Below are 23579 nucleotides of genomic sequence, written 5' to 3' on the forward strand. Positions count from 1 at the left end.
GCTGTGGTGTTAATGATGTGTAAATTCAAAGACAGGGAGGAAGATTCCTAAGCAGGGACAAGCGAAAGATCTAACAAGGAAAAACTATTTTTGACAGAGTACTGATGAAATAAGAGTAGTAATTATTGGGGTACCTGGGTGGCTCAGATGGTTGAGCATCTGCCTTTAGCTCAGGTCATGATCTCCAGGTCCTGGGATCGAGCCCCACATTGGGCTCCCTGCTCAGTGGGGAGTCTGCTTCTCCCTCTCCTCCTCACCCCTGCTCATGCTCTCTTTCTCTCTCAAATGAATAAATAAAATCTTAAAAAAAGAGTAGTAATTATTGTTCTCTAAGGCAGTACTTTTCAAATTGAAGTTAAAACAAAATAATTGAAGGGGACATTAATAGATGTGCAGGAAAAAATTCTTTCCTTAAAAATAGTTTCATCATTTTAAATAAGCTTTTTAGAAACTTTTCCTGTTTTTAATGGGTAGATGGCAGCCTGTGTTTTGCTATTGTATAATGTGAATTTATAGGAGATGTATTTGTTATGGAGTATTCTCCAAGCTTATCTGACCAAGGAATCCTTTAAAAATGAAACATAGGTGTACATTTACCAAAAAAAAAAAAAAAAGAAAAAGAAATCTGTGGGGGGAAAATTCAGTTTGGGAAATATTAGTGTAATGAGTTTTAGAATGAGACATTTATAGAAAGCAAAGGTAATCTTGTTTCTGACCTTTGTAATTGATTAAAGCATCAAGAAGCCTGATTTGAAAGTAAAGAAAATTTTGGCTGGTTGGATAGGAGATTGCCAGTATATGGATAATGTGATTTTAGCATATTTCACTAAAGCATGTCAAATATTAGACAGCTTGCTGTGCAACCTTTTTTTTTTTTAAAGATTTTATTTATTTATTTGAGAGAGAGAATGAGAGATAGAGAGCACGAGAGGGAAGAGGGTCCGAGGGAGAAGCCCGATGTGGGACTCGATCCCGGGACTCCAGGATCATGACCTGAGCTGAAGGCAGTCGCTTAACCAACTGAGCCACCCAGGCGCCCCAGCTGTGCAACCTTTAAAGAAAAGCTGTTTATCAATCAGTTTGCATCCCCAAGAATTACACATAATGCTGACTTCATTTGTTTTATCATTTCTATATTGTCTGGATGTTCTGAAATAGGAGAAGGAAATGTTGGCACATACTCAAAACTGCGAGTTTGTAAAGAAGATGAAAAGGACAATCAAATGAGCAAATCAATAAATTGTATATCGACTTAGAACCAAGTATACACAATAACATGTGGTTTTCATCCTACAAGCAAGAAATTTAGAATGGTAGAAAGGAAGGCAAGGAGGAACGCTTGGGAAGAGAGGAGGATGAGAAATGGAAAGGAAGGGTTGCAGGGAAGAGAAAAGAAGGAAAAGAATGAAAGGACACAAGAGGAGAGGGCAAGAACAAAAAGAGGAAAGTATGAGAAAGAGAGGAAGAAAGGCAAAGGAAAGGAAGAGCCATGAGAGGAAGGGGGAAGGAAGGAAGGAAGGAAGGAAGGAAGGAAGGAAGGAAACTCAATTTACTAAGCCCAGCAAGTACTGGGCTCTGAATTAGCTCTGAAATACTCGATGAGATTTGTATTAATTATTTATAATAATCACAGCTTATTTTCCTAAGGAGATTTTAATCTATCTGTTGGGAGGGATGTTAATGAAATTATAATTTTATGTAAAATTATTTGATCAAAATTTAACATTTAGGGACATCTAGAGACAGTAATTCTTTTATTGAGGAAATTCTGAATAGGGGAATTTCTAGTTTTTGTTTATGCCCATGCATATACTATTACTATGTATCACTTAAAACTGTCTCTATGGGGCGCCTGGGTGGCTCAGATGGTTAAGCGTCTGCCTTCGGCTCAGGTCATGATCCCAGGGTCCTGGGATCAAGTCCTGCATCGGGCTCCCTGCTCAGCAGGGAGTCTGCTTCTCCCTCTCCCTCTGCTTCTCCCCCTGCTTGTTCTCTCTCTGTCTCTCTCGCAAATGAATAAATAAAATCTTTAAAAAAAAAAAAACACTCTCTCTATGCCTCCTTGGTGCTCATTTTGAGCCCCAAGTCTTAGGCGTCTGACATATAAGAGGCATCACTGTATAATAATCATGTTTTGCTTGCTCTTTTCCCCTTCCTTCCTCCCTTCCTTCTTTTTATAAGCTACAACCTTTTCTATCTGGTAAATAGGGTTTTTGGCAACTTGTAAAATAATTTTTTTAAACATAGTAGTCATGTTCTGTCAGTATGAACTATATATTTAAAGAACCAAAGAAAGGGCACCTGGGTGCCTCAGTTGGTTGAGCGACTGCCTTCAGCTCAGGTCATGATCCTGGAGTCCTGGGATCGAGTCCCACATCGGGCTCCCTGCTCAGCGGGGAGTCTGCTTCTCCCTTGGACCCTCCCCCCTCTCGTCCTCTCTCTTTCTCATTCTCTCTCTCAAATAAATAAATAAAATCTTTAAAAATAAATAGATAAGCAGCCAAAGAAAATCTCATGACGAGTAAGAATATAAAAGAACCAATACTCGGAGATGGATGGCATAGTGAAAATCAAAAGGCTAAATTCAGCTCTAAGAGGTATTTGGCATATTAGGCATGATTTTTTCAAGAAATGATTTATTTGCCAACATTTTAATTGTAGAGAATTTTAGACAGACTGTTTCATGTGTTCTCACAAAAAAATAAAATAAAATATCTGGTAACCCTGTGTTGAAATTCTCAAAGTGGAGCTGAAAGTTACCCACTGTGGATGTTGCAATTTTTCAGATATTTTTGTCTAAAGTGTTTCTTCACTCATTTATGGCTATCTGTCCCTTAAGCATTTGAGGATTGACTTTTAGGTACAATAGTATGTGTTAAAGTAGACATATTGACAATTTCCTCAGTAGTTCTCTAATCAATCTTAAAGTCCTCTTGCAAAAATACTCATATTCCTTGGAGGCAGCTTCTCTCATTGCCGGCATATGGATTGAGGCTGGGTTGGGGTCTGGGCAAAATGTAAGCTCTATCTATCTAACTAATGACTGTTCACTTCATTAGAGCTAAGCGCATAGCTGTTCTTGTCACAAGGAGGATGAAAGTTACTTTTCTTCTTTGATCTCAGTGTGCCCTTGAGATTTTTCAACGAGATGAAATTTCAGCCCATGTTGGACTTCAACTAGTATCTGTATAGAAATGCTTCCCCAGGAGCATCAAATGATGTACCAAAGAAGTAATAATTTATTGTTGAATTGCTATTTCTTTTAAAAGAATAATTACTTAAACTAAACCAATGACAGAACAACAAGTAAAACATGGCAAGGATTTACTTTCATTAATTATGTTCCCTATATTGTTTTATCTTGTTAAAAACCTCAAAATGAGGTATATTAATTTTGTAGCTTTTATTTAAACCAAATTCCATTTAAAAATTACCATATTTATATTGGAAAACAAGTTTGGGGTGGTTTGCTAGCAATGGGAAATTTTTGTGTTTACTGTAAGTGCTAGAAATAGGAAGTTCAGCCAAGCAAGAAATCAAGGTGTATCTATCATTTGTTTGAAAAGTGGGTTGCTTCTGTTAGTCTGTTTCTTATTTTGAGAATGTAGGGAAGAATACTGTTTGAAGATATTAGAATAAACATCCTCATGCAGTTTAATGGGTATGGTGACTTGGCAATAAAATAATATTCTTTCAGTATTGTTCAGGATGAGAAATAAGCTGACTCAAAATATTACTTAGCTGTATCAAAAATTTTCCATATTTGAAGTCTACTTTTCAAGTCACTATCACCCCAAATTTTGCTTACAATTGAACTTCCAAAAGAGAAACCACATTTTATATTAGTCACATGTGGCCATCTTCACAAGTACTATCGGCATAAAATTTGCTTCAGCTGCTATATTTCTAATTAAAAAACGTATTTGATGAACTGCAATTCTGCTTAAAGAGGATTTTTTTCTCAATCAAATATTTATTTTACACAGAATATACATGGTTAATGAGAATGATAATTCAAAGTGAGAGTGACCTTGAAGCTGGTGTTAGGTTAGATGCAGTGAATTAATGAAAACTGGGTAGCCCAACAGATGGCCTTAATTTATGGTTTTAAAATACATGTCAGACAGACCAAAAGGACTAGGTTGTTACTCTTACATTATGGCAGGAATGCCTTAGTCAGATATTATGCTCCTCATAATATGAAACATTTGTTGAGATCCTGTTATGTGAACAAATATTCAGAAGACAGAATTATATAAGAAAATATTGAGATGGTAGACGATAGAGATAAATGATATATATACATAGATAAACATCATCTATTCCAGAGAGTTTATAATCTACATAGGAAAATAAGTCACACTCTGGGGGCGCCTGGGTGGCTCAGTCGGTTAAGCGACTGCCTTCGGCTCAGGTCATGATCCTGGAGTCCCGGGATCGAGTCCCGCATCGGGCTCCCTGCTCAGCAGGGAGTCTGCTTCTCCCTATGACCCTCCCCCCTCTCATGTGCTCTCTCTCTCTCTTTCATTCCCTCTGAAATAAATAAATAAAATCTTAAGAAAAAAAAAAGAAAATAAGTCACACTCTGAAAGGCAAATAATAATAATGATAATACTAGGTGACCTAGGCTGAGTGGCCCGTTAGTGATCGAGGTAGAAGGTAGTCTGGGCAAGGCTTATCCATTGAGACCTGAAGTGGCTGAGGGGCAGATTTAAAATTGAATATTTTCATCAGAGGGCATTTGGAAGAGAAGAGCACAGCAAAGAAGCCGAGAAGCAGAAATTCTTCTATTATCATGAGGATTAATTGTACAATGAAAATAAAATATTTGAGTTCTAAATATAGGCATGGATAATGCTCCTTTTAAGGAAAACTGGAAAAATGTTGTATAGAAGCCATATACCTACACATTTCTTCTGAGTAAGATTAAGGATTATGTTAAAGAACAGCTCTTCAGCTGGATTAGGTAGACCATCCCTCCAACATTCAACAGCTTATTTACTTCCTATGATTCCCCTTATCTTTCTGCTTTTGGCGTGACTATTCTTTCTAAGAGAATGATGCTAAGTTGGTCTTGTTATATTAAACAAGTAAAAACAAAATATATAACGGTGTCCCTTATGAGGCAGAAAAGTTTCTTGATGAAGTTTTTAATCACTTTTAGCAAAAATAAAGTTTTAGTATAGGCCCCTGTAGGTATATTTAAGTAAAAAAAAAAAAAATCACAGGCATTATTGAATACAAACTAAAATTTGAAAATTAGTATTTTTCTGTAAGCAGAAGGACTTATGAATGAGAAGATGCAGAAAAATGGAATGTGCAATATAGTGCTTTAGAAAAGAAGATGAAACTTTAGATACAGGCTATTTCTGGGTGGGAAAAAGAGGTAACACCCATCCTCTGGGTTAGGTGTTGAAAGATGCATGTAGTTCGGTATTATTCTATGCTTTTGGGCAACCAATTAGAAAAGTTATTACTTATCATGTAATAGCTAATACAGATGAATATCTGCCCCCATCAGCATAAATACTAAATTTAATTTATACTGTTGCCTCCACTGGAGAGAACATTTCCCCCCAAAACATAAAATAGTAAATAAACTATCAAAAAAACCTTACAATGCATTACCATGATTATATTTGAAGGATCCAAGTCTGTACAAGCCTGTTATTTCTGTTACTCAGATTAAATAAAAATTAGAAGTGATTACCTATTACTTGCAACGTATGAGCTACCCCTGAATGCAGCCTGTTGATCATGATTGCCTTAAATTATTGCACTTAATCCTGGGAAACACAATTTTTCCCACAACTTTCCTAAAAATAGAGATTACTGGTTTATCAATGCTCTGTTTCAGTGTGGAGTGATTCCTATATATTAGCTAAATATCCTTGCACTCTATCGATTTCTTTTTTAGGTTTCTACTTCCTTTTTACTTATTTTCCAGTGCTCTGAACTGCCTGCCTTTTAAAAGGCGACATTTTCTTCCTCAAAAACAACTTTTATTATACCCTTCAAAATCAGAATGGCATTACTTCATGTTGTTACTTAGTTCTCTCATTAAATTTCTATCCTTCATCATTTTCCAGTTGTTTTTCTCTACTGAAAATAAATATTGGCATACCCTGGGGTGTTTGGACAAAGCTCTATCCTCCTCTCATCACGTTAACCCTTAATTATTAAAACTCTGGGTTCCTTGAAAGAGTTAACATACCCTCTCTTTTCTTAGGTTCTCCATATAGAGACAAAATCACCATAGCAATTCTCCAGCTACAAGAGGAGGGCAAGCTGCACATGATGAAGGAGAAATGGTGGAGGGGCAATGGCTGCCCGGAGGAGGAGAGCAAAGAGGCCAGTGCCCTGGGGGTTCAAAATATTGGTGGCATCTTCATTGTTCTGGCAGCCGGCTTGGTGCTCTCAGTTTTTGTGGCAGTGGGAGAGTTTTTATACAAATCCAAAAAAAACGCTCAATTGGAAAAGGTAAATGTCACTTTTTTACGATTCAAAGCAATTGCTGTTATACTACAACAAATTCTTTTTGATCTTTCCAAGCAAGGGTAATGCTTAGAACGCTGACCGCTAATTGTCCTCTGCCATTCATTCTCTAACGGAGATTCACAAAAAGAATCAGGATCACCTTTGTGCTTTTTAAGTTACATGAAACTGTTTAAATTAAAGCCAGCTTCAGAACAAGTGACTATTTCTCCTGTTATTGAAGCCTGAGACAAAGAGACGCTTTTGCGGCTTGAAGTTCATTGCAGTTAGTTTAATGGAGAAATGCAATTAAGGAAGGAAGCAAATATCGGAAATTGTAATATGAAGGAAGAAATACTTCTCTATAGATAAAATAGATTTTAAAATACAATCCTGAAGAACGGTTTCAAGTTAGAGGGTAGATGAAATTTTTATTTGAAGATTTTTAGTCTGATAAATTTCTAATTGAAAAGAAGTCTTAACTTGCATGGTGGAAATTACAGTTAATTTTCTAAATTAGTGAATGTGTGAAAATATTGTCATTCCTTTCATGCCATTTAATGCTATTCTTAGTAAGTCCTTTATTCCTTTGCACCAGAGTCTTTAGAAGAATATATATAAACCTCAAAAATATTGAGACTATAGCTTTTTTCCCGAGATTTTAATACATTTAGTCTTTGGGACAATTGTCTTTATATTACATTCTTGAAAAATTTGTGAATCTCATTCAAATATATATTTCTGGTGCTATAATTTCCTCGGTTCTATAAATATGAAGAATATTTATAGAAAAATCTCTCTTTCAGATGGTACATGACCCTTTTTGTATGTAAATTTATAGCTCTGAACATGAACTACTGCTTTACAAGTTTTAAGTCTTCTGGCACCTCATTTACTTTTTGTTTATAAACATCTCTTTTGTTTTTAACTTAAAAAAAAGTTTTTTAGGGCTTAACCTTTAGACCCTGTGTCACAGTGAGATTGTATTTTCTTTCATATTTAAGAGGTTTATGAACTTTTACTGGTAAACATGAGGAGCAAAATATGAAATTAAAGGTAATATCATACATTAATAGAAGGTAAATACATTTTGCTAATATTCTTTGAACACTGACATCTGTAAAACTATTTTTAAAAAACAAAAACATTTTCCCTCTGTCTTTGGTAATTTTTGTTGCAATTACTTCTCCTTTCTGAAACCAAAATTTTGGATACAGCATTTCTATATTTTTACTTGACTGTAGTATTTAACACTTAGAAATAATGTTTTTATAAGTAAGTATTTTGATAGTCTCCTTTGGTCCTTGAGTAAAATAACCAATTCGAAAGTTTGAAAAATTTAGAAAATCATATGATTTATTTCTCCACAACATTCAGGATGGCTGTATCTGCTGACTTGGCTAAATCAAATATTTGTTTCACTAGTGTGACCTACGAATAAGTCTCAATAACATAACATTTTTATGTCATGATCCTTTTTGTAATGTCAAAATCAGTTTTGAAATCAAATCCAAAGAACAAATCAAAGACAAAAGAACATTAGCTCATCAATGTCCGTTTTTACTATAACTTGGCAATAAATGTGTCCTTTGGTTAGGTAATACTTAAAATGAGTCCAAAAATTACAGAAGGTATCTGGGGCTTTCTAATTGGAACCTCAAATCTCCAAATGCAATGATTATCTTTCAGTTATAGCTCAGTGTTAAAATAAAACCAATGAATTAACCTCCTGATATATGTGGTATTCTATTGCGCTTCTCTGTCGTAGCCATATGATTTGCCTAGGCCATGTCTTAAGGCACAATTAGTCTATAAGCATTCTGTTAAAAAAACAAAACAAAAAAAACCCAAAACAAAGAACGTAGGGATTTAATTCTCTAAAATAACCTTCTTCATACTTACTATAAAAAACTAGCTTAGTTGAAATGCAGCTTTCTTGAATTTCTGTGGACCTGTATGACCTTTAAAACAATTAGGAAAAAGAAATTAATGTACCTTTTTTGACTGAAGCAGATGAAACAAAAGAGACAACTGTGTTGATATTACATGAGGATTATTAGTCACCTTCCCCAGTGCTTTCACACTCTGTCTCCACATAACTTGCATAATGAAATCCAAATTCCCTCGCCTAGCAGATGAGGCACTTCAGGACCTGTCCCTGTCTACCATTATAGTTCGATTTTTTGTTTCTCCCCAATTTGCTCCTTTTCTCCAGTCAAACTAAATTACTTTCAATTTTCCAATGTCATCCAGTTTTTCAAATTTTCTTCCACTTGACTTGAGCAAATCTTGACCATTTTTCTACCTGACAAACTCCCACTAGTCATTTTAGACTAGTGTCATTCAAGACTAGGTTATCAACTTGTCCAGAAAGCTTTCCCTAATCAATAGAGGTAATGGTTGTGAGTACAGGACACAGCTGTTTCCACAAGGTAGTGTTAGGTTTTCATTTCCTATTCCGGCGGAAAAAAATATGATGTGCATATCTTACTTTATATTTACTTTGGTGATTTCAGGTACTGCCATCATTCCAAAAACATTTTCTACCCCTTTGAGAAAGTTGGGAAGGTTTTTTTGCCCATTTTAAACTACATCCATCATTATGTCTAGATACCTTTTCTCTGTGAAGCCTATGCACATCTCCATTCTCCCTTAGCACATTATTTTATTCATATTTGTTGGTTTCTCTTTGTGGATGCCTCTCTCCGGACTAGACTCTCAGTTCCTTTAGGACAAAGACCTAGTGTTTTTGGTTTGTATCTCCAAGGTCCCAAACAGTGCCTGTTGGCATAAGATAGATTGACCTACCATCTATTTATTTATTTATTTACATCTTTCTTTCTGTCTATTTAAATAAATAATGAAGTTGGTTCCAGGAAACTATTTAGAAAAGCATATCATAAAGAATAAAAAAAGAACTATGTTTCTATATAGTTCAAAAGAACTGTGTTTATAAAATAAATACTTACGGATTTATTAGAAGTGACCCATTTTTATGTATTGTGATAAATTAGTTTCTTGGGCTCCATTATTTTTTATTTCTCTTGAGGAAAAGATTTTATTTAGTTGAGCTGTACAGTTTGTTTAACACCTTACTTAATTTATTAAAATTAATCATGAAATATTCCTAGATTTTATCACAGTCGTTTATTTACACTAATAATTGTGACTTTAATTATATTTCTTAAATTTTAAAAGTAAGGTAAATATTTGTGATCATTCATTTACTCAATATTTATTGAGAACTGAACATCCAAGGAATTATATTTTGCACATTGAATGTAAACAATGATGTAGTATTCATAATTCTAGCCCCAGTGTGCTTTGCTCTCTCTTCCCTTCACTTTCTTCATTCTTTTCCTTCTTTCTGTAGGCTATAGTATTCCAGGATTTAAAAAATAAAGAAATGTCCCATCTTTATCTAAAAAGGCCTCTAGACGTGATATACACACAGTTCTAGGTGAATATGAATCTTATGGATAAAAATTTATGAATAGCAAATAGCATGCATTTTGTAAAATATTAGTGGAGCAAATAGGTCTTGATGACTATAACTTTTTTAGATTTTTTATAATTAGGAGTAGTGTAAGAAAGTATCATTTTTAAATGAAGGAAGGTTAAAACTGAAAACAGAAGAAATTGCTGAGATATATAGACCCTAGAACTTCAAAAACCGTAAATTGCATTCCTTTCAGATAGCCACAAGATGGTGTATTACAATTTTGAAAATACTTCATGGTTTTAATTTTGATGCAAATATTAATACATCAAAGATGCATTGCTTTTCATTTATTTGAACTTTTAAAATAAGTAGGTATTTATTTTTCTGATTTTTCCAAAGTATAACTTGGCCATTTGGAAAGATCCTCAAAATGTTTTTCCTTTCTGAATGTGTCTGAAACAGTAATCAACATGTACATTTTCTAATTGATTTTTTCTTGCCTTACCTGTTCCCTGACTTAAAAAATATTATTACTTAAGTTTCATTCAGTAAGAATACAAGAAACTGTTATACATTTGAGGCAATTATCAGCGAATTTCAGGTTATGTGGATTTGCTTAAAAGGTCCTGTCTTACTTATAACTGAAGAAAGCTACTTAAGATACAGAGTTTTGTTTTGTCTAGTAATAGTTATGATAATATATTGGTTTTGTAAGCATGAATTGGAAGTGATTGTAATTATTTTAATTTTAATTAAACTATTTTATGACAGAATTATGATTCATGTTTAAAATCATTCAACATTTCTTAAATATTTTAATATGTCCTCTTTTAAAAGATGTACATAATTCTGACTTCTTTTGATTTCCAGCAAGAATAGTAATGTAACTTACACAGTTTAATTTTTTGTCTGATTTATATACAGAAATATTTTCTTTCCCATGCAATTGAAAATGGATTTGCCTGTAAAGATTATTTTCATTGAATAGTTTGAACATGAATCTTTGGGTTTCCTGACATGAAAAGACTTAGCAACAAAAATATTCTTTCTTATTACTTAAGTATTAGCAAAATGTAGTCAAAATGTCTGAGAAATAAAAAAATATAAATTATTGCTCAGATATTGAATTTGTTTTGATTTGAGCTTTCCTTTAAGGTGATTGAAGGACATTTTAAGAACTACTTGGTATTGTTGTTTTCCAGGATATAGTATATTTTAGTCAATGTTGTTATTTGTATTATAGAACACTGGTCTATCATACTCCAGATAATCTCTAAATAATGATGTTTTTCCAGACACTGAAAGTTAAAAAAAAAAATTTTGGAGGGCACATAGAATGCTCTTCAGTCTACAGTTGAATAGCAAATGGTAGGAGGAAGCTGTAACTCAGAGTAGAAGGACCAATGAATGAAATAGTACAATTGGGGGGAACGACGAAGAGAAAATCAGAGTGGGTTAGTTTAAGCCTGCAAGACTAGGGATCCTGGGTAAAAGATTATTTACAAGGAAATCGCTTTTCAGCGCTGGCTGAATCTGTATTTCATGGAACCAGAAGAATGAAAACAGGTTGTCGCTTTCAGAATGCTGAAGAAATTTGTTCTATTGGGAGCAATGCTTTTTAAAAGAGGTCGTTTATTGGACAAGGCATAGGAATGCAAACACTGCTATAAATCATCAGTAAAGATTTTATTTCAATATTTACCTTTTGCAAGTAATGCCTATTAGCAAACCACAGAACAGCTGTGCTTTGGAATTTTAACTGCATTTAACTTTTTAGAAGTTAGAAGTTCTAAGTATATTTTCAGTATAATAAAATTTAACCATAAAGTATGTTGCTATTCAGAAGTTAAAAGCTGCAAATAGACTTTGGACGAATAGTCCATTTTGTATTGTTTTTATGTTACTGCCTTTCTCTGAGAGCAGAACATCTCTCAATTTCTACCAATGACCTATATAAGGATTACCTAGATGGCTTTTAAAAATGTTTTCACATAGAAATGTAAAATCACACTTAAAAATGAGATGCCAATCTTTATTTTATTCACTAATTTGTTCCAAATCATCCAAAGAATTTTTAAGTCATTTGTGTATGATTAAGCCAGCCTCTATTTATGCACATAAATGATGTTTTAAAATTAAGATTGTAGCTGGATAGATAATAATTTTACTATCTTATTTTTATAAATGACTTTAGAGTTTCTAAAGAGTAATATCTCATTTGAATACAAAGTTACCCTGAGAACTGTGCAAATATCATTATCCATATTGCGCACATGAAGATAAGTATCTCAAGGGTCAAGTGTTTCCCAAAGTCAAAGATGCCTACTCTCACACTTTTTAAGCTATAGCATTTTGCACAAAATGGAGGTAGAATATTTAGCTAGTCTTCCTGATAGTTTTTCTTCCTGAAGTTGCATTGATGCAATATGTGGAGTGGGAGTTTGAATTAGATAAACAGATTGTGGGCTTTGATCTTAAGCACTGTCTAGTTATTTCACTTTCCTAGACAATTAAGCATGAGTTTTGGAATTACAAAAAAAAAAAAAAAGAAGAAGAAGATTTGGGCTCCTTTCTCAACTTTGCTCGACTTTGGATAAAATTACTCAATCTTTCTATACATCTCTTAAAATAAACAAATAAATGGGTTAGGAATATACCATAAATGAAAGTGTTTTAAAAATTAAGATAGTTAACATACATTGAGTATTTTGCATGTGTCTGGCATATAATAAGCAGCTATTGCTATAATATACTTATTTTATTCATAAAGCTGATACATTTTAACTGCTGAATCTTAAAAAGAGAGAGCTTTCCTGGAATTCAGCATTAGATATTTGGATGTTACGCGTTTTGTTGAAAATTGTATCATTATGACTACTAGCAAAAATGTGATGATTAACATTGCTTTTTCTTAAAATGCATTTCATAGCTGTATTGACTAAAGTGGTGTTGAAGCTTGTCAGACCTTATTCATTGATTTTTAGAACTTAAGTAGGGGAAGTGTAAAAATGTATAATGATGCTTCATTTTTCTCTGTCTCACTGTATTTGCTAAATGCAATATAAAGATATTCAGTAACTGTTTCTGTAAGAGCCCAGGTTTCTGAGAATATTTTAATCTTTGGTTAAGTTTATCATTGTACAATAACCCCAGCTAACGCATAGGTTGCTTTGTCATTTTATTCATTAAAAAATGTATTTCTTTTTGCCCCATATTTTTTTCTGTCTGATTTATTGCTTACTATTCAAAAATTAACATTGATTAAGAGCAGAGTCCAGGTAAAAGGCTCCACTGAAATTCAAGTCCCTCTTCAGGAGGCGGGCTGATATAATAAAAGCATTCATAGAACAGTGGTCAAGAGAATAGCGCTCTTCTTTGAGCTCTGATACCAGTTGTATGCATAACCTTGGGTAGATGATTTCTTGAGTTTGAGTTTCTCTAGCTGTAAAATTAAAGTGATGAAGCAATAAGATCACTGCAGAACTTGCGTGTAAAACATCCTGTCTGACAGCCGCGCAGCTGATCTAAATAACATATTTTTTTCAAAATGAGAGCTGCTCTAGAACTGAATATCAAGATCAAAGTTGCTATATACATTTTTGACATGAGTGTCTTAACAAGTCATTTTCCATCTCTCAGTGCTCACTGTTACATTCATATAGCCTGAGGTCAATTTATACTTCTGATGAATATAGCATTAGCTCTTTGATATTTTAAAAATCCTGTCAATTAAGAAGAGTATAATCAAAAGGAATGTGTCATATTAAATGACAACTATTTTCCTCATTTAATACACCAATATTTATACAAAATACCATGTATTATGCTCTATATACTTTTATGCCATTTTAGTTATTATTTAGTTGGTTTAGTTTTATCTAATGTGGGATAATTTTATGCAGGGATCACAGTGACTGTTTGGATTTGTCTTTCTGACATGCAACTTGGAATTCTTGGTCAAATGGCCTATGGCATCAGAAATTAATTAGAAAAACATCTGAGAATGGACTGGTTTATCCATAATCAGTGTACAAACTAAAGGACAAACTCCAAACAAGTTTCGTTAATATATGCTAGAATATTGAGCTACAAATCTGATAGAAGGAGCTTGAAGATGTTTTGGTGGGATTTCCAATAGGAACTGTATGCATAAATGGTTGGAAATTATTCTGAATGAATACTGGAGTATCATTTAGTACATTTTATACTATCAAAGAATAGGATAGCAAGACACATAAGAGAGTTTTCTCCTTAAAAAATAAATACAGAGTGCGTAATATCTTGATTATTTTACCTTTGGGTGACAAATGACTACATATATTCAACATGAAAGTGACGAGCTTCAAAGTTTAAAAATTCAAATTGGTTATTTTTCATCAGTTGCTGTTTTAAAGGAGACATTGCTAAATATAAAGATCTTAACTTAAAAATGCAGTTTATGCCAGTGTTCAGTGTGGAACATATTTACACCTAGATTTCTACTCTTTAAAAAATCATGTGCTTCACCAAGTGCTGTCACATCATGCGATCATATAAACACATCTATAAGTTAGTAAGTTAAGCTATTAAGAATAAATTATTCTATACACCAATAATGATATTCTTGAGAACATTTTTCTGTGGACTATTTATGTTGTCGTATTATACTCAAAATAAAAATACAGCTTTATTAAAATCAATGTAAATATAGCCAAATTTATACTTTTCAGGTTTCCAGGCCTTCATCATTTCTAGAATTAGTGATGTGTAAATACAGGTTGCCTCATTAAATATAGTGAATTTTATAATGAGTTTTACTAATTTAAATGCAATTATACATGCTAACAGCTCAAAGATTTAAATTTTCATTTTCAGGAATCTTCTATATGGTTAGTGCCACCCTACCATCCAGACACTGTTTAGTAAACTTTTGAAACTTACTAAAAGAGGTTTTTAATAATGGTTAGTATCCTTGTGCCTTTCTTTTTTCTTTTTGTAGTCTTGTTATATTAATGTGGAGAAACATTTTTGTGGTTGTTTTCACCCTAAGAAACTTACCTTATTTAATGACACAATTTGTGGTTTTCCATTCCTAAGGAAAAGTGATTTGATTTTTCAACATAGTTTTCTTTTTCTTCCTGCCATCCTCCTCCCTTCCTGCTTTTCCTTCACCTGCCTCCCTCCCTCCCACATTCCCTCCTTCCTTCCTTTCTCCCTTTTCTATTGCTCTCTTTTTCTTTTATTCTTTCTTCTGCTCTCCTTTCTCCTCTCCTCCTCCCCCCCCGCCACTTTTCCTTCTTCTTTATTACAAGCCAGAAAACTCCTGTTAAGTGCACTTGGGTTTTTCAAAGCCTTATTTCATAGTTCAACAAAAAAGACATTTTTCAAAATTCCAATTATTATATGAAGTAGGAAAGATATAGTCTCTTGAATGACAATGTTCGAACTTTATTTAAAAGTTAGACATAGTAATTTTTGGGCAACACAAAGCACAGAGAAGCAGCTATAATCCACAAGCATATCTCCAGTTTCAACTTCAGATTCTTCCATAGATTGCAGTATGGAATTTGCATTCCAAAGCTTAAAAAAAAGGAAAGAACATGTGTTTGCCTGGTGCCACAAGTGAACAGTACTTTATGATATCATTAAGTTCTTTAAATTTCCCCTGTTTATTCTAAACTGCTCAGATCTTAAGGTTTTCATAGTTTTGTGAAGGGTTAGAAATATTCTACATGTGAGAAGAGAACCTATGGTCTCACAGTGACTTTATTAGTGACCTAAAGTAAAACTACTTTTTAGGTAAACTGACAGTGATAGATCAAAAGAGAACTGGTAAAATTCAGCTCATTCAGAGAGAAAAAATTTAATAAAAGTAGTAATTTGACATTAAATAACCAAAGCTGTTGGTTGGCTGATTAAAGGCTGTTTGATTGAAATGTTCACTTTCTAATAGCTTTGTAGGTTAGATAAAGCCTAAAATGGTATTGGTGGGGTTACATGTTTATAATTTTCAGAGTTTCTAAATTTGTAAATATAATTCATTTAAGATAATTTAATTTATGAAAGATGAAAGTATTGTGATCTTTGGTGCAGGTTTTTTTTACCTACATTTTATATTACACAGCATTATAAATGTTATATATTATATAAAATTGTCTAAAAAGAGCTTTATATGCCTTTATTTGTAGTCTGAAGTTAAGTCTAGGGTACTAAGTTCAGTTTACTCTTTAACTTACTACAAATAAAATTGAGTCATTTCATCTTTGAATGGATATGTATATTTATAAGACTTTTTTTCCAAAGGAAATCAATTGTGTAGGCCACTCTCTTAGTATGGACAGAAAATTAATTAATATATCTATTCCATTATTTTTTGAAGCTAATATATTCAAAATGTCTACAAATCGAGTTTGCCAAGAAGAGGCTGTGATCAATTATTTAAACATATGGGAAATTTATTCATTTTAAATGAAGGCTTATTTCAAACAATTCAACGTTATTCACATCCTATAACATTATAAAGTGTCAATGGCATCAAGTTCTGACCTTGTTATATTATCTAATCAATTCTTCTGTTAAATGTTTCAACAGAGAGCCAAGACTAAGTTACCTCAAGACTATGTATTCTTCCCCCTTTTGGAGTCAGATTTTTCCATTTCTACAGTGTTGTCATCATCACCATCTTCATCATCATTATCATCATGTTCTTAATAAGTACATCTAATAGTAGGTATTAAGCAATGAGAAACAGTGTGTCCATATACTGGCTGTCAGGTGTCATATAAATCCTTTAAGAGAAATATAATTCATGAACTTCCGAACTGTAAAATTTAACACATTATAAATAATGCATGGCAGTAACTGTAGTTAATGGGGAATTCATGTGTAACATTTAATCACCACCCTTTATAAGTACTAATAAATTAATATTTTTACTAATTTAATGTTATTAAGCAAATACCAAAGTCTTACCTTGATTAATTAGGTATCTTGTATACATGCTTACGAAGCTTCTGAAAAAAACTTTTTTAGACAATTGAATTAAACACATTGTTAAGTAAGAGTTCAAATATTAGGGTCATGTGTAGCTACAGTTAAAATTCAGTCAACATTTAAAGGATACATGTGTGTTCAGTCAGTTCCATGAGAACTTGATTTCTGCTCTTTACAGTTTAGTGAGAGGGATTCATAGAAGTCCCAGAGGCCAGATAGAAAAAAACATGACAATGAGTGCAAAATACTAAAAGGACAAAACCAAATTGAGCAAAAATAATGAGCCTGGTCAGTTGGAAAGTGATTTCTGAATAAGTTAAAGAGTGAATCATGTCCTGAGGTAAAGGGGTAAAGTTGGATTGATATGAAGGATGAAAGAACTCTGCAGGGTCCTAGAGCAAGGAGAAGCAAAGGAGAAAACCCTGGAAGTCCAAGCAAAGAAGAGTGTGTTAGAGAAAAAACAAATGGGGAGGGTGGAAAGGAAGGGGGGAAGCTAAATCAGAGAAGTCATGAAGGGGGAAAAAAAAACAGATTTGGATTTTACCTGTTTCTTAGACAAAGAAATGCTATTAATAACTGGTTTAAAAAAAGATTTTTTTCTGGTATCTGTGAGCCTTTTGGGAAGGAATAGCCTAGACATACAGTTGAGAAGACCACTAAGGAAACTGTTCAGGAACGCATAAAAGAGAAATGAGGATATAGCTAGGAATGAACAAGAAGATACTAAGACAGGGTCAAAAATCACGAAACTGGGTTATCAGGATATCTTGCTGGCATCTCAGGTATGAGCTGCAGGAAGTGACTTCCCTTTTTTCTGAATCAGTTTTTGTCACAGAGATGCTTACTTTAATTCAAAGTGTTGGTTTGAGTGTCACAAAAGATTATGCGTGCAAAATATTAAAAAAACATATATGCTATTAAATATTGTTTGGAATTAGCCTAAGCTGATAAACAATAAAGCAGCAACACCTAAAGCAAAAAATAAGCCTTCACATGCAAATTTAGTTAGGTTTATTTCATTATGTTTTCATATCACTTTTTGGAATTGTGTAAATTTTTCATATTTGTCCACATTTTTGGTCATTGTCCACATTTTTAGTTCTTACACAGGAAGAGCCTAAGTCTCAGCCCATCTGAATTCCAACTACAATATGCAACTGGTTCATGAATCTGATTTATATGTAAATAACATACGTGTATCTCAATTAGTTGGGGAAGAAGACTGATAAAATTTTGTTTCACATATATGACTCTGTAATAGGAATTGTTAGGAGTGTGTAATAATGAGCCCCAGGTACACAGAATTTCTAGCAAATCTATTGCCAATGAAATGGGAATTAAAAATAATCTTTATAGGGTCATTTTATCTTGATGGGATGAAATATTTGCCAGCTTTCAATTATCAAGCTGATGTTGGCCAAAAAATGTTAATATTTGTTCATGTACTTTTAACGTGCTACAGTTTGTCATTTCATGATTAAATCATATTTGTTTGTAATCATCATCAATAGTTTTATAGACATAATCACACAAAGATATAATGAGTACCCGAAGTTATCTTCCATGTTTTTATGTCTAAATGTGTGAGTACTACTTTTGTTCCGTTTTGAGATGCACAATGGAAGAATCCATGTTTAAAGAAAATTTTCATATTTCATGCTGTGATCTAAAAAAGTAGTACATTTCTTCTAATCTGTTAAAAGATCAAGAATGGATTTCTGGTTACTGATTTGTGTACATGCGTTTGTATTTAAATTTTAAGGTAGATCTATATTTTATGATGTTAGTCAATTTTACATCTGAAAATCTTAACATAGACATCTTCTATGCATTCCTTGTTGGCAGTTTATTTCACTATCAGCTGGAGATTTTCTTTAAACTAGCCCACTTGGCAAAGATACTTTAATGATCACGAGTTGTGTATTAAAAGTGCAACAACCGCTCTCACCTTTATAATGAAATTTTTCAAACCGTCAAGGCTGCAATGTTGACAAGCCTCTTGAAAGTGATTTTAATATTATTGCTGGGGAGTTGCAGTTGGCCTGTGTTGTAATATCTCACTCTCTGTGTTATTCTTAGAGGTCCTTCTGTAGTGCCATGGTGGAAGAGCTGAGGATGTCCCTGAAATGCCAGCGTCGGTTAAAACACAAGCCACAGGCCCCGGTTATTGTGAAAACAGAAGAGGTCATCAACATGCACACATTTAACGACAGAAGGTTGCCAGGTAAAGAAACCATGGCATGAAGCTGGGAGGCCAAACACCCAAGCACAAACTGTCGTCCTTTTTTTCCAAACAATTTAGCGAGAATGTTTCCTGTGGAAATATGCAACCTGTGCAAAATAAAATGAGTTACCTCATGCCGCTGTGTCTATGAACTAGAGACTCTGTGATCTAAGCAGTTGCAATGATCAGACCTGATTTACAAGCGTCATGGATCAACCAAGTTACACTGGGTTACACTCTTTATCATGGGTTCCTCCCTTCTTTTGAGTGAATGTTACACACGCATTTTGTGGCTGGTTTCAAATGCAGTCCAGTAAGAAATTACAGGTTCCTTTTGAAGTCCAACTGTTGCCAGGAGGTGGAATATCAATGCCCCAAGGGTAACCAGTAAAAAAAAAAAAAATCATTAAGAATAAAAATACTTGGAATCAGCAAAAACTGTAGTGTTACAAGAAACAGTACAGTCTTCTGACACCCAGATAATATAGGTGGTGATGTTACTAGCCCCCAACTACTCGGTATAATGATCATCTGAATAGACGATATGTGTTTATAGGATGTTAAAAAAAAATGTAATGCAAAACAAATCTGAATTTCATGGCAAGTGGAATATAAAGCAGATATTCATCAGTGTTTTTCTTTCTTTCTTTCTTTCTTTTGACAGTCTGTGTCACTGACTGAGATAGAAATGTCAATTACCAAGGCAATAATGTTTTTTCTTAAATTTACCAAGGCAGGAGATTTAACATACAACTCTACCAGGTCCCCACCTATCCCCTTACACCTTTTCCCCAACCCTGTACCAAGAATAAAAAAGCAACAGTTGGTTCAGAGATTCTGAATTAAAAAGGATAATGTTTTGCAATCGTTGTTGTAAGTTGTAAAAGAAGGGTTGGTATCGATGGTTATGTGGAAGACTGAAGCTTTCATTCTAACATTCAGATATGTTAATCTAAACCCTCGTTCCTGCTATAAACGAACTTGATGGAGCCTGGGCAGATCTCGGTGAAAGGAGAAAGGGGACTGGTCAACCATAGAAAAGTATGTGTGGAGAACTTTGAAGTGGACTGCGTTTATCAGTACAGTCACAATGTTAAATGAACAAAATTCTTGAGCAGTTTTTTTTCAAAAAAATGTTCAGGTTTATTTGTGGAAATGCAAGATTTCTATGAAAATAGTTTTTGTATGGAAATTTTTGTAATACTTTTTATCAACAAAATAAGAACACGTGTTCCTGTCAGGGGTGTGATGTCAAGCATGAATGGTAGTGCGTGTGCACCACCAACGTTTGGTGAAAACTATTTTTATCAAGAAAAAAAGGAATCATAGAAGAGAAATATTTTCAAGTTAGATAATATAAAAGCTAGGTGCACTACCACCACTGCTTACCATGCCACACCCCTGGTTTCCACGAGGCTGATAACATACTGTAATGAACAATTGTGTGTAAAATGGTAAAAGACACAGACCTCTTGACAATATTGTGATAACAGTTGAGTGCACACAGTTTGCTGTTTGAATCCAATGCACAAAATTTAAAAAAATCATTAAAATTATGTCCATTTTACTTTCAGCTTTGACTTTCATTTTTCTCTTGTATGTGTATAAGAATGCACAGTATGTTCATTGCTTGAGGGGAAGTCCACTTCCTGAAGCCTTCTAGGTCATCAAGGATGGCCACTGCCCAACCACCTGGAGAAAAGAAGAAAAAGGCTCAGTGAGGAACTACGCAGATGTAGGAAAAGCTGGACAGGGATAGATCCTGTAATCTTTCAGTTTAGGGCAGTTTAAATGAGAAAAATAGCAGTTCTAGAAGTAGCAGTCATGATCTTGCTTCTTCTCTGAGAGGATGTTGACTATATTCGATAGGGTTGTGTAAGGCTGTATCGTGTTTACTATGTGATATTTGAAGTTCAACTTATGTCCAACCTAAGAACTCCTTTGTGCATCAATAATTCAGTGTAATTCAGCAAAGGGAGAGGAGAAGATAGGCTCAATACCCAACAATTAGTAATGATGTGGTTTAGATGTTAACATCCTAACAGAATGTGTTTAAAACTGGGCGCCTGGGTGGCTCAGTTGGTTAAGCGACTGCCTTCGGCTCCGGTCATGATCCTAGAGTCCCGGGATCGAGTCCCGCGTCGGGCTCCCTGCTCGGCAGGGAGTCTGCTTCTCCCTCTGACCCTCCCTCCTCTCATGTGCTCTCCATCTCTCATTCTCTCTCTCAAATAAATATATAAAATCTTTAAAAAAAAAAAAGAGAGAATTTGTTTAAAACAAATAAGGTAACCATCTTAATTACAGGTGACCCCCCAAAAATAAATAAATAAATAAGAAAAAGCTCTGTATTTTTCAAACTCGTAGAAGTTGCACAATCAAATTGCTAATATCTGATTAAATTAAAAATTAAATACCCAAGTATTTTCAAAATTTCTAATGTCATTTTTAATTAAAATTCATATTTCAATGATAATTTTGACCCCAAATTTAATGTTAGACAGTTACACAAACCACTACTAAAAATCTCAGCATTGTTTTTTTTTTTACATGGTAAATAGCTTCAATATATATCATAAAAATGTTCAGATTTTGGATAATATTAAGTTTCTTATCAATCAGATTCTAGTCAGATTTTAAAGAATTTTTTAAGTTCAGTTCTTCCTTATATTAAACAAAATAATAGGCTAGAAATGACAACTTTATTTTTTTCAAGTAAACAGAAAATAATTATTTTGATTTTTGGTAAAATGTGGCAATTACTTTATTCAAGTATTAAATTTAACAATTTTGAAAAGTGTAAAAAAACTGCTGTGTTTTTTGCTCTAATGGTAATTTAGAATATATAAACACTGTATAATATTTAATTTTTATCCTTTTCCTAAAAGGTTTTCTATGTTATTGCCAAAACAGATTTTTCCGTACTTATTAGGTACTTATGCATATATGAGATACTATTCTTTTCTCTTTTTTTTGAGATACTATTCTTAATCTTAATAAAATCTTGATTACTTTCAAAATAATTTCAACCAGGGGCGCCTGGGTGGCTCAGTCGTTAAGAGCCTGCCTTCGGCTCAGGTCATGGTCCCAGGGTCCTGGGATCGAGCACCGCATCGGGCTCCCTGCTCCGCGGGAAGCCTGCTTCTCCCTCTCCCACTCCCCCTGCTTGTGTTCCCTCTCTCGCTGTGTCTCTCTCTGTCAAATAAATAAATAAACAAAATCTTTGAAAATAATAATAATAATTTCAAACAGTGAAAAAAATGTGTCCTCTCTTTGGGAAGGTAGTACATTAGAGTAAGGATCATTCTCTAGCATAACACTTAAATTATAAGAAGGAATGGAAGAGAACACATGTTACAATCAACATAAACTGACAACTGCAGGTAATCAATGGAGGCACATATACCATAAATAACTCTAGCACTACGACACACTATGTGGATATATTTACATATGCCATAACTAAATAACCTTAACCAGATGAAAATACCAGTGATTTATATTTGTGTGTGTATGTATACACACAAATCCATATTTGTGATATATATATATATATATATATATATATATATTTTAAAGTTAAGTAACCCTAACAACTATGAGAATACCAAGGAGATATTCACATATTTACAGATGAACAACCCTATCCACTATGAGAACACCAAGTGGATATATTTTATCTTACAAATGTGATAAGGATATTTTATTAATTAAAATGTTTCTAATATTTTGCAACTCAGTTACATTTTTGTACAAGTTTCTTGTTATTATTGAATGAGTATATATACTAAACACTAATGATTTAAAAGTATTTTAGCATAATGATACTTTTTAATATTTGTTTATTATGAAATATACATACAACTAATTGTATGCCATGCATATGTACAACAGAATCACACATGTGGGTTGTTGGGTGCACCAGAAGTTGTTCCCTGGGAATAGGCTGTTCTATGTATTCTGTGACTAGGCTTATTGCCACTCACCTCCAACTCTGAAATGTAAATTTAAGCAGAGTACTGTCAGAGAGAGAAGAGAGGGCCTGGCTGTTTCAGGGAAACAGGGCACAGAGTGTACGAGAAGAACTTCATCAGTGTCTGATCAAGAGAAACAAAGTATGAATGACAATATGGACTAGGCTCACCTGAGAATTATCTTTTCAGATTTAAAAGGTAGTACAATGGCAGTGAGGATTTTGGTCATGACAGCGCTGAATGTATCTGTAATTTGAATCACACTGTTCCAATGTGGACTGATGATTAGCCCTCTGTGTCTGCAGCATAATTATTTTTGTGAGATTCCTCCCTTCTTTTGCCTTCTCAGGATCCCCTTAGTCTCAACCGTGTTGCATCTCCTGTTGCCTCTAACATATGTCCTCTCTTTTCTAAGTTTATCTCTAATTTTGGTGGCTTCTTGAGAATTCCAGGACAGGTCCGTTTTTTGAGATATTTTTGAAAAAGCCTGTATATG

At 33.7% G+C, this 23579-nt stretch overlaps 1 protein-coding gene across 6 annotated transcripts in view; it reads left to right on the forward strand.

The window, feature by feature from the left end:
- GRIK2 (glutamate ionotropic receptor kainate type subunit 2) overlaps nucleotides 1-20664 on the forward strand; it is a 778198-nt gene extending 757534 nt beyond the window's left edge. For 4 of the 6 annotated variants that reach the window (XM_073893710.1, XM_073893711.1, XM_073893709.1 and 1 more), the window contains 2 exons: nucleotides 6230-6480; nucleotides 18968-20664. In XM_073893710.1, coding sequence (XP_073749811.1) covers nucleotides 6230-6480; nucleotides 18968-19132 — 416 coding nt within the window. In that variant the 3' untranslated portion in view covers nucleotides 19133-20664. Of the gene's footprint in view, nucleotides 1-6229; nucleotides 6481-14770; nucleotides 14858-16486; nucleotides 16622-18967 lie in introns of all 6 variants that reach the window. The other 2 variants (XM_025863091.2, XM_073893713.1) reach the window with 2 other exon arrangements.
- Nucleotides 20665-23579: the final 2915 nt, after the last annotated feature.

Source organism: Callorhinus ursinus, unplaced genomic scaffold, assembly GCF_003265705.2.
Source record: "Callorhinus ursinus isolate GAN/ISIS: 27379988/994484 unplaced genomic scaffold, GSC_fseal_2.0 scaffold6, whole genome shotgun sequence".
NCBI lineage: Eukaryota > Metazoa > Chordata > Mammalia > Carnivora > Otariidae > Callorhinus > Callorhinus ursinus.